General features: G+C 41.0%; 1 protein-coding gene across 6 annotated transcripts in view; it reads left to right on the top strand.

Moving 5' to 3' along the window:
• The window catches only part of Not1 (CCR4-NOT transcription complex subunit 1), a 112672-nt gene that overhangs the window by 49080 nt on the left and 51092 nt on the right, over nucleotides 1-12500 (top strand). For 5 of the 6 annotated variants that reach the window (XM_076209788.1, XM_076209787.1, XM_076209789.1 and 2 more), the window contains exons 5-8: nucleotides 174-424; nucleotides 3980-4153; nucleotides 11903-12165; nucleotides 12265-12500. The exon at nucleotides 12265-12500 is cut by the window's right edge and continues 221 nt beyond it. In XM_076209788.1, the coding sequence (XP_076065903.1) occupies nucleotides 174-424; nucleotides 3980-4153; nucleotides 11903-12165; nucleotides 12265-12500 (924 nt within the window). Of the gene's footprint in view, nucleotides 1-173; nucleotides 425-1996; nucleotides 2039-3979; nucleotides 4154-11902; nucleotides 12166-12264 lie in introns of those variants that run through there. The other variant, XM_076209792.1, reaches the window with a different exon arrangement.

The following is a 12500-nucleotide window of genomic DNA, read 5'->3' as shown; positions in this document are numbered from 1 at the left end:
TATCATATGCTCAACTAATAAATTCCAGATTTTCTTGTTAAAGTGTGAAGTAAATGAAGGTGCTCTATTAATGAATTTGGTTTTCTATAACTAATGTCTCCACCAAGCATTTTTTAAGCAAGGTGAATAATTGTTTCTGTTGAAGTAGTTAACCAGAGTCTTATTCTTATCAGATTCGGGAGGAAGTGAATTGGTTGAACTTTCAGTCGAAAACCTTCACCTGCTTCTCTCCCATATTCTCTGCTCATCATCGGAACAGTTTGGACTTAACCCAGAAGCCAGCAAGTCATTCAAATTTGCTTTGCAAAAGGAATTTCCACAAAGCGAAGTGCCTACTATATTTGCCCCTCTTCTCTACGCACCTTCAGACGTACCCATGGATAAGTTAGTTCAGGAATCTTCATCAACAATGGCTAAGAATTTGGTAAGGTTGTCAACAATTTTTTTTGTCACTTTTTTAGTTTTCCTGTTATCTTGTTTGTAAAAATGTAAAATTGTGATAAGTGAAAAGTGTAAATTCTGTTGCCAGCATTCCATAAGTAGATGTAAATTATCTAACATATATCAAAATTAGATAATAAAAGGACATCACATTAAGGGTGTAAATGACATAATCCTAACATCTTTGCTGCATTAGTGTTCATCAAGCTAATTAAAATTCTATATGCATTTTGTCGTCTCTCATGGTAATCATATTGAACGAACGAGGAAGAGGGTCACCATATAATGAAATAGTCGGGGTGGAGATGGGGGAAGTCAACCAGTTCGGAATATTGGTCCTTGCTGTGAAAAAGCTGTACATTGCCTCACTGACTTTGACCAAGGCAGTGTGACAGGGGATAGGGTTACATTGAGGCATGGAGATGGAAGGGATGGTGCGTGGACTTTCTTTGTATATGATATAGGTGTGCTCTGTCACCCGTTACTTTTAACAATACTTGTAACATAAATAGACTTGTCGGCAGCTGCAGCTTTCATACTTATGATGTTACTGCCACACAGATTTTCATCTATCCTTTCTCCTGATTCCATCTATACTTCAACCCCTTCATATTTTGTCGTATTTCAGAACAAAGACCTTAAGCCCTTCATTTCCATTGCCTCCATACTTTTTATGTAGCATTCATCATCCAAGTCTCAGCTATATATAAGTTGGCACAGCCATTGCTCCCTACATTCCTTTTATTGTTTCTATTGACTTTCATTTTTTCTATCTCTCAAGGCATACCTTTTCACCCTCCCACACACTGTAAACTATCTTCTCCAGTCTTCCACTTAGATGTATATTAGTTCCTAGAGGTGTCATAGAGCTGAACTCTCAGACACTGTTGTAATGTGGATTGGAGGGAATGAGGATTGACCTTGCTTTCTGCCTCACCTCATTTCACACTGTTGGTTCTCATTAACCCCTTCAATACGGGACAAAATCTCGTGGGCAGCATTAGCTGCCAGACATGCGATGTTGCGTCATAATGCTCACATTATAAAAAAACAAAGTGAATTTTGATAACCATAGAAAATATGATGAAGCCAGTTTACAGAGTATGGGGGTCACGCAGGTACAACCACAATATATAATCAAGACGCCGACATCGGCATCCTAGCGTACCCACTTGCACCTCATGACGCCAGCGTAGGCATCATTGTATTGAAGGGGTTAACCTCACCATACTTCTCAAATGCTTTAACTCAGACATATTTGAATTACTCTCTCTGTCTCGCTAACATTCCAAGTCTTTGCCCCATGCAATGTCATAGGCACAATCATCCTTTCATACAGTCATCTATTTGTGTCTTTCCCCAGATATGTATTTCTCATGACACTTTTCATTCCCTGCTAGAGGTACCCCTAAATACATAAAAGAATCTACTTCCTCTAGCCACTTCTTTTAAAATTTGCTCCAGCTCGATGCCACTTTCACCCCATTTACATTTCATCACTATAACTTGTATTTACTTTCAACTTTCTCCCAAACTCCATCACTAACTGCCATAGTTCTTCTGAGAAGCCATGAATCCAGTGTCCTCTGTAAACTTGGTCAGTTTCTAAAAGTTATTCCTTGAAATAGCTGAGACTTATATACATTCTAATTTCAGTGTTGATACAGTTTTTCTTTTCCCTTATTTAGAAAAAAAAAATCCTTTACAATTTCAGTCTTGACTTTCTTGTCAGTGTTCATGAATTGCCCCCTCCCCCCCACCTAATATGCAAAATGTCGTTTTACAACTGGCAGGACAATGCAGGTTCTCTTATAAAAGGAGGAGTTGTATATTTTCATATCCCTCATTATTAAATTTTATTTTTTCCATCATTTATTACCCAGTATTATCCACCTAGAACAGTGATTCCCAACCTTTTCGAAATGATTACCCCAAAATTAAATTTCGCAGTTATCAATTACCCCATTGAACATATACCCGGTAATATCAGATATTTTCTTTTGCTGTCACCTGATGAACTGCATAGGCTATATAGCCCGCTATTGAGTTCAGAGTTGTAGACTGTATAAGTGTAGAGTGTAGTGATATATATGTAATTGGAGAGAGTTAAACTGATTGACTTGATCAGGCTACCTCTTCTCACACAGAACATCCATTACCCTGGGGTTGGGAAACATTGACCTAGAAGTTACTATTTAAAAGAGAAAATCATCTCTCTGTATATTAAGGACATTTTCCCCTCTTATACAGGAGGTAGCCAAGTAAAAAAATACTTGTAGGAACAATTCGACAAGAACCCACTGTGTTGGATAAGAAGAAATAAAATAGATGATAACCATATATTTCAATCATGGACTGTGATCCTCTTCAGTGGAATACATAGTGGAGCAAAAGGCATATCTTATGTACAGAGAAAGAGGAAGGAACATGGGTAGGACTCAGGTAGCGTCTAATGCTTTGCGGGGCAAGTCACCCGCCTTCACCAAAGATGGTAATAATTTGTTGACTGCCCAGGTAGTAATACAGTCAGGTGACCATTGTCCATTTGAAATATTAAAATTAGGAAATTTATATTTCAAGAGGATCACAGTCCGTGATCGAAATATATGGATATCTATTTCATTTCTTCTTATCCAACACAGTGGGTTCTTGCTGAATTTTACGAATGTGTTACGACATTACTTTGTAGTTGTAGGAACAAGTTCAAATCCTGATGGAGAAAGTCCTAAAAGGGGAAAATTTAGGGATTCGTAAATTTTGTCCATCTATTTATATACCAAGGGCACCTTCCACCTTATGAGAGAGGTAATAAATGCGTCCACTCCCATCCATTCCACCCCCATCCACCACCCATTGTTTCCCTCTCATTTTAGTTCCTCATGGATGAAGGGTCATCCCTGCCTACTGTTTGGGTCAGAAGCAATGCAGCAAGACACAGTACATCCACAGCAGGACCACTTCATTTACACAGCAACCATCCCTCCTTGGCCCCTTGTCTCCATATTGGAGTATTGACGGTGTGTTTTGTGTAGCATTAATTGCATAGTACCTTGCAGTTGGTACTTTAGGGACTGTTGGGTTACACATATGGACTAGAGCCACACATCATCTATGTTAGAGTAAAATATCTACTAGAGGAATAATGCTACTTTTGTACTATGACTATCCTATCTTTATGCTGTTCTGTTGTAACTCTTTTACCATTTCTTTCTGTATACCTTTTCTTTGCATCTGTGCCCCTTGTGGTAGGGGGAGGAAAGAATTCTGTCTCTGTGGTTCTCTGTGACAAAGTGGGGCAGAGTGATGGGATTAGGTATCCTGCTCTCAGTGTACAGCATCATTCCTTTCACAACCTCTCTCCATTCACTCCAGTCTTCTACTCTCACTTCCGCGCTTGGCAGACATTTCAAATGCATCTAAAAAAAACCCTCATTAAATCCGTCAAACTCATTCATACATACACATTTGTTAGAGAAACACTTTTACTAGTGCCTCCTCATTTTAATAATTTTTTTCTTTTTTTAATGTAAACTTGCAGTTAAGTGGGTCCCTTCCTGATTTGGTGTTGGAGCTGGGGTATGGGTTCTGTAGCAGTTTGGAGGAATGCACACAGAATCTGGCCAGTGTGGGCAGCAGTGCTGTCACAGCAAAATCTGTTGCCCGGGTTCTTGGTATCATGGTTCAAACCCATACTGGACTGCCTTCAGAACAGGTAAGTTAATACCTACATATATATGTACCTTGCCAGTGTAGACTGCGGTGGGGTCACAGCAAAATCTGTTGCCTGTATTCTTGGTATCATGGTTCAAACACATCTGGACTACCTTCAGCACAAGTTAACACACACGTGGGCACACACACACGCACATGCACATGCACACACACACACATGCACACACACACACACATATATATATATATATATATATATATATATATATATATATATATATAGAAGAGATCTGAAAAAATAGCTTCCCACACAGAGTGCTAGATACCTGGAATAATTTAAATAAAAAAACGGTGTGTGCAAACACTATTCAAGATTTTAAGAAATTACTTGATGCTGAAAGATACAATGACGGGTCACCACGAGCATAGCTCCCTACCCGTATAATACAACTAGGTAAATAAATACACACACATACAATTTTATATATATATATATATATATATACATATATATATATATATATATATATATATATATATATATATATATATATATATATATATAATATATATATATATAAATAATGTGTGTGTGTATTTACCTAGTTGTATTATACGGGAAGGGAGCTATGGTTGTGGTGACCCGTCTTTGTATCTCTCAGCATCAAGTTTTTCTTAAATTCTTGAATAGTGTTTGCACACACTGTTTGTTTGTCTAATTTGTTCCAAGTATCTATCACTTTGTGTGGGAAGCTGCTTTTTTTATGTCCTTGTTTTTCCTTTGTCCCATTTCAATAAATCATTCTTATCTAAGATTTCCATTCCCTTTATAATTCAACAGATAGTAAGTCTCCTCTTTCCCTTCTTTGTTCCAGAGTTGGTAATTCCAATTTGGACATTTTTTACTCGTATGTCATTTTGAAAAGAGTTGGTGCCAGTGTGTGTATTTTATTTACCTAGTTGTATGACAGAAAATTTTGAAAGTAATAAAAAGATGTTTTGGAAAGAAATTAAGAGAGGAAGAGGAGGCGAATCAAGTAGGGAAGAAAAGGTAAAAGGTACAGATGGAGAGTTGATAATGGAAGAGATGGCAGTGAGGGGAAGATGGGCAGAATATTTTAGGGAGTTGCTAAATGTGAAGGAGGATAGGGAAGGAAAGATAGCTGCAGTGGGAAATACGAAGAAAATGAGAGTGATGAGTGAGGAGAACGGAGGAGAAATAAGGAAGGATGAGGTGAAGGCAGTTGTAAAGATGATGAAAGCAGGTAAGGCACCTGGTCTGGATGGATGTCATGCAGAATGTCTGAAAAAGGGAGGTTCAGTGATGGTGGACTGGTTGGTGAGATTATTTAATGTTTGCTGGAGAGAGGGTAAAGTACCGGAGGACTGGAGTAGTGCCTGTATAGTTCCTCTTTACAAGGGAAAAGGGGACAAGTGTGAATGTAGTAATTTCAGAGGGATTAGCCTGTTGAGTGTAGTAGGGAAGGCTTATGGGAGAATCTTAATTGAGAGGATTAGGAGAGGAACAGAAGGAGTAATTGGTGAGGAACAGTGTGGATTTAGGACGGGTAGAGGTTGTGTAGATCAGATCTTTGTGGTAAGACAGATATGTGAGAAAGCTATAGGAAAGGGGAAGGATGTTTTTTGGGCTTTTATGGATCTGGAAAAGGCTTATGATAGGGTAGACAGAAAGGCACTGTGGGAGGTTATGCAGATTTATGGGATAGGAGGAAAGCTTTTGGGAGCTGTCAAGAGTTTTTATGTGAGTAGTAGAGCATGTGTTAGGATTGGAAATGGAGAGAGTGAGTGGTTTGAAGTAAAGGTGGGACTTCGTCAAGGATGCGTTATGTCGCCCTGGCTGTTCAACTTATACATGGATGGGGTGGTGCGAGAGGTGAATGCTAGGGTAGTGAGTCAGGGATTGGAGATGGTTAAAGAAAATGGAGAAAAGTGGGAGGTGAGCCAGCTGTTGTTTGCGGACGACACTGCGCTTGTGGCAGGGTCAGAGGAGGGATTGAGGAAGCTGGTGGCAGAGTTTGGGAGAGAGTATGTGATAGAAGAAAGCTAAAGATAAATGTGGGTAAAAGTAAGGTGATGAGATGTACAAGGGGTGAAAGTGGCAGTAGACTGGAAGTGAACATTAAGGGAGAGCGACTGGAGGAAGTGGATAGTTTTAGATACTTGGGTGCAAGTGTAGCAGGAAAAGGTGGAGTGAAGGTGGAGGTAGAATGTAGATTGAGAGAAGCGAGTAAATGCCTTGGTGGTTTAAAGAGTGTAATGAGGAATAGACATTTGGGAATGGATGCGAAGAGGAGACTGTATGAAGGAGTGATTGTGCCAACAGCACTGTATGGGGCAGAAACGTGGAACATAAGAGAAGAAGAGAGAAGGAGTTTGAATGTGTTTGAGATGAGGTGTCTGAGAAGTATGGTGGGGGTTACTAGGCTAGATAGAGTGAGAAATGAGGTGAGGAGGAGAACAGGGGTGAAAAAGGATTTGGGAGAGAGGGTTGATGAAAGAATATTAGGATGGTTTGGACACATGGAAAGAATGAGTGAAGAAAGACTAGTAAAAGAGGTATGGAAGGCAGATGTGGAGGGAGTGAACATGAGGGGACGTCCTAGGATGAGGTGGATGGATGGGGTGAAGGGGGCTTTGGGGAAGAGGGGAATGTCTGTTGAGGAAGGAAGGGAGAGGACGGAAGACAGAGGTGAGTGGAGAATGGTTGTATATGGATGATGTTGTGACTGCATGAGGAGGAATAGGTGGGGGGGTGGGGGGTGGGGTAGTATGTGTGAGTAAATTTTGACGCAGCCCGAAGGGATTTCTCCTCGTCCTCTCCTTATATGCAAAGGGGGACGGAGAGGGGGGGTCGCCGATTAAATGAAGCGGCCTTGCTGTGGATGTACTGTGTCTTGCGACACTGCTTCTGACCCAGGGCGGTGGGCAGGGTTCAGGGATGACCCGTCATCCAGGAGGTGCTCAGATGAGAGGAAGGGTGGGAGGGGTGTGGAGTGTATTTAGGGATGAAATGGGTGGGAGTGTTTTTATGCCTTTCCTTTTGTGGCTACCTCCCTTGGAAGGGGGAAAAAGCCTTGGTATATGTATGTATGTATGTATTTTGCGGGAAGGGGAGTTACACTCATGGTGTCCTGCCTTTGTATCTCGCAGTGTCTAGTTTGCTTTTAAACTCATGAATGGTTTTTGCGCACACTATTTCCTTGTCCAGTTTGTTCCAGGTGTCTACCACTCTATGTGGAAAACTGTTTTTCTTCAGATCTCTTCTGTAGCTATGCTTTTTAATTTTCTTTCCATGTCCTTTTGTGCTTCTCCTGTCCCAGTTTAACAAGTCCTCTCTATCAAGTATTTCTGTGCCTTTCATGATTCTGTAGATGGTCAGTAGGTCGCCTCTCTCTCTTCTTTGCTCCAGAGTTGGTAAATCTAGTTTAGCCAATCTCTCCTCATATGACAAGTTTGCGAGTACAGGTGCCATTTTTGTTGCTGCTCTCTGGATTCTTTATATTTTCTTTATATTGTTTGTGGTACTGGGTGACCACAATGTCCCTGCATATTCTAGTCTAGGCCTTAACAGTGTGACCAATATTTTTTTAATCATTTCTTCGTCCAAATATGTAAATGCCACTTTTATTGATCTTAGCAAGTAGTAGGATTCTCCAACAGTTTTGTTTATCTGTTAGTCATAGGACAAGTCGTTTAAGATAATTCCACCAAGAACTTTTTCGAATCTCTCCCTCTTTACCTCCTTGGTTCCAATTTTATATTGTCCTGATATTCTGTTTTTGCTTTTTTCAAACTCCATTATGCTACACTTCTTAATATTGAAGTCCACCTTCCATTTCTGACTCCAGTTCCATACTTTATTCAGGTCTTTCTGCAGTGATTCGCAATCCTCTTCAGTTTTTACTTTCATTAACAGTTTGGGATTGTCAGCAAAGAAGCTCGTGTAACATTTCACATCCTCATCCATGTTATTCACATAAATAGCAATTATTGGAGCTAGTACAGATCCTTGCGGTACTCCACTGATCACCTCTTTCCAATCTGAATATTTTTCTCTGAGCACTACTCTCATCTTTCTACCAATCAAGAAGTCCTCCATCCATTTTAGTAGGTTCCCTTGTATCCCTCCTATATGTTCGAATTTCTTTAATAATTTTTTGTGTGGTACTTTGTCAAAAGATTTTTGTAAGTCCAGGAAGGCGCAGTCAGCCCATCCATTCCTTTATTGCACTATGTCTATTAATCTTGAGTAGAAACACATTAAGTTTGTGGTATATGATTTTCCTTGTCTGAACCCAAATTGTCTTGGGTTTATTATATTGTTGTCTTCCAGGTGTTTTACCCATCTATTCTTGATGATTTTCTCACAAATTTTGTGTGTGTGTGTGCGCATATACGTATACAGTAGAACCTCTACATATGAATTTATTTCATTCCAGGACCTATTTCGTATGTTGAAATGGTCATATGTTAAATCAAATATTCCCATAAGAATACACTGTAATTCGTTTAATTCGTCCCACAGCCCAAAAACCTATGATAACTCCTTAATAAATACTGTACTGAAGATAATTACACATAGCAATAAAACAAATGCATTACTGTGTATAAGAGAGATTAAAAAATAAATAATTTATAAGGAAATAATCAATAAAAAGGGGTTTTTATTGTCACTTTACCTTAGAGACAGGCGAACGGAGGTGTAGGCTTGGTGATGCAGGAGACGGTAGGTGTGGGTAGAGAGGTGGTGACTGAGATACGTATCGTAACTTAGGCTACTCTAACTTACACTAGGTGAACTTTAAACTAACTTAACTCATACATGCGAAACTTTGACGACTTCGTATGTTGGAAATTACTTAGGGTGTAGAGTCAAATATTAGATTGAATAAAATTCGTATGTTTAGGCAATCGTAAGTAGAGGTTCTACTTTATATATATATATGCGTAAGTTACCACTAGGAAAAGTAAACTAATGAAGCAGAGCGCTTTCGTATAATTACCTCTTCCGTGCCTTCTTTGTATCAGCACTGAAGATGTACATACATACATACATATACCAAGGCTTTTTCCCCCTTCCAAGGGAGGTAGCCAAAAAGGGAAAGGCATAAAAACACTCCCACCCATTTCATCCCTAAATACACTCCACACCCCTCCCACCCTTCCTCTCATCTGAGCACCTCCTGGATGACGGGTCATCCCTGCACCCAGCCCACCGCCCAGGGTCAGAAGCACTGTCGCAAGACACAGTACATCCACAGCAAGGCCGCTTCATTTAATGGGCGACCCCCCCTCTCCGTCCCCTTTGCATATAAGGCGAGGACGGGGAGAAATCCCTTCGGGCTGCGTCAAAATTTACTCACACATACTACCCCACCCCCCACCCCCCCGCCCATTCCTCCTCATGCAGTCACAACATCATCCATATACAACCATTCTCCATTCACCTCTGTCTTCCGTCCTCTCCCTTCCTTCCTCAACAGACATTCCCCTCTTCCCCAAAGCCCCCTTCACCCCATCCATCCACCTCATCCTAGGACGTCCCCTCATGTTCACTCCCTCCACATCTGCCTTCCATACCTCTTTTACTAGTCTTTCTTCACTCATTCTTTCCTTGTGTCCAAACCATCCTAATATTCTTTCATCAACCCTCTCCCAAATCCTTTTTCACCCCTGTTCTCCTCCTCACCTCCTCATTTCTCACTCTATCCAGCCTAGTAACCCCCACCATACTTCTCAGACACCTCATCTCAAACACATTCAAACTCCTTCTCTCTTCTTCTCTTATGTTCCACGTTTCTGCCCCATACAGTGCTGTTGGCACAATCACTCCTTCATACAGTCTCCTCTTAGCATCCATTCCCAAATGTCTATTCCTCATTACACTCTTTAAACCACCAAGGCATTTACTCGCTTCTCTCAATCTACATTCTACCTCCACCTTCACTCCACCTTTTCCTGCTACACTTGCACCCAAGTATCTAAAACTATCCACTTCCTCCAGTCGCTCTCCCTTAATGTTCACTTCCAGTCTACTGCCACTTTCACCCCTTGTACATCTCATCACCTTACTTTTACCCACATTTATCTTTAGCTTTCTTCTATCACATACTCTCCCAAACTCTGCCACCAGCTTCCTCAATCCCTCCTCTGACCCTGCCACAAGCGCAGTGTCGTCCACAAACAACAGCTGGCTCACCTCCCACTTTTCTCCATTTTCTTTAACCATCTCCAATCCCAATCTCCCATCTCCAATTGAGATGAGGTGTCCGAGAAGTATGGTGGGGGTTACTAGGCTAGATAGAGTGAGAAATGAGGAGGTGAGGAGGAGAACAGGGGTAAAAAAGGATTTGGGAGAGAGGGTTGATGAAAGAATATTAGGATGGTTTGGACACATGGAAAGAATGAGTGACGAAAGACTAGTAAAAGAGGTATGGAAGGCAGATGTGGAGGGAGTGAACATGAGGGGACGTCCTAGGATGAGGTGGATGGATGGGGTGAAGGGGGCTTTGGGGAAGAGGGGAATGTCTGTTGAGGAAGGAAGGGAGAGGACGGAAGACAGAGGTGAGTGGAGAATGGTTGTATATGGATGATGTGACGACAAGAGGAGGAATAGGACGGGGGGTGGGGTAGTATGTGTGAGTAAATTTTGACGCAGCACGAAGGGATTTCTCCCCGTCCTCTCCTTATATGCAAAGGGGGACGGAGAGGGGGGGTCGCCGATTAAATGAAGCGGCCTTGCTGTGGATGTGCTGTGTCTTGCGACACTGCTTCTGACCCAGGGCGGTGGGCAGGGTTCAGGGATGACCCGTCATCCAGGAGGTGCTCAGATGAGAGGAAGGGTGGGAGGGGTGTGGAGTGTATTTAGGGATGAAATGGGTGGGAGTGTTTTTATGCCTTTCCTTTTGTGGCTACCTCCCTTGGAAGGGGGAAAAAGCCTTGGTATATGTATGTATGTATGTATCTCCAATCCCTGACTCACTACCCTAGCATTCACCTCTCGCACCACCCCATCCATGTATAAGTTGAACAGCCAGGGTGACATAACGCATCCTTGACGAAGTCCCACCTTTACTTCAAACCACTCACTCTCTCCATTTCTAATCCTAACACATGCTCTACTACTCTCATAAAAACTCTTGACAGCTCCCAAAAGCTTTCCTCCTATCCCATAAATCTGCATAACCTCCCACAGTGCCTTTCTGTCTACCCTATCATAAGCCTTTTCCAGATCCATAAAAGCCCAAAAAACATCCTTCCCCTTTCCTATAGCTTTCTCACATATCTGTCTTACCACAAAGATCTGATCTACACAACCTCTACCCGTCCTAAATCCACACTGTTCCTCACCAATTACTCCTTCTGTTCCTCTCCTAATCCTCTCAATTAAGATGTAATTATACAAAAGCGCTCTGCTTCGTTAATTTACTTTTCTTAGTAGTTACTTGCGCACATGTGAGCACACATTCCTAGTGTTTTTATTGCATATATATATATATATATATATATATATATATGTATGTATGCATGTATGTATGTATTTTCCCTTACTTTTTCTTCATTATTATTAATCTCCTTTAATACTTAATTGAGTCATATACAGGTAAAAATAATAGCCTGACAGCAAGCATAATAAAATGACCAGTGAAAGAGAAAGGCAACTGCTGTCAAGTTAGTCAGATCGAGCACCATGTGAGGGAATTAGAGGGGGCTAAACAAGACATGTCTTTGTATTATCAAGTCATTCGCTGCTATTTTGTCTTTTCAGATTGGCTTGCAAAACTTAAGTTCACCGAGCTCACTTTGGGGAGAAACCAAAGAGAAATCGGTAAGTGGGGCAAGCAGTGGTTCTGGAGGCGAGTCTGGAAATTCAAATTCAGGACCTTCTGGCTGGAATGTGGAAATATTCATTAAAGCCATCCTCGACTTTGTGCCAAGTCTTAATGGAAAAGAAGTGTTTTATGAATTGGACCACAAAGGATTTTTTGTGAAAGATTGGCAGAGTCTCAAACTACTGCTCACAGCCCTCAGGTATGGATTTATCTCGGTAGTAATTCATAAAATGTTTGTATTTGTTTAATAATTCTTACTTGTTTTACTTGATATGGACCACAACTTGTGTTCCTACAGGTGCCTTCTTCAGGGGCAAGGCGTAAGAGCTGATCAGTTTCCAGTTGAATTTTTTTACTGCCAGTGGGCCAACACAGAAGAACAATTAAATCTCGTTACTCAACTTGTGAAGTGCTCGGATCTGTTTTGTTTTATGGATTATCAGTGTCGCCAAGTGTCTACAGAAAATTTGAAAACTCCTCCTGAGCTTGATAATAAGGAAATAGCCAATTGGAGATCAGTGCAACTTATAGAAA

Source organism: Oratosquilla oratoria, chromosome 26, assembly GCF_046742065.1.
Source record: "Oratosquilla oratoria isolate Oo_2021 chromosome 26, ASM4674206v1, whole genome shotgun sequence".
Lineage (NCBI taxonomy): Eukaryota > Metazoa > Arthropoda > Malacostraca > Stomatopoda > Squillidae > Oratosquilla > Oratosquilla oratoria.
The sequence above is the reverse complement of the archived record's forward strand: the minus strand, read 5'-3'. Positions and strand labels throughout refer to the sequence as shown.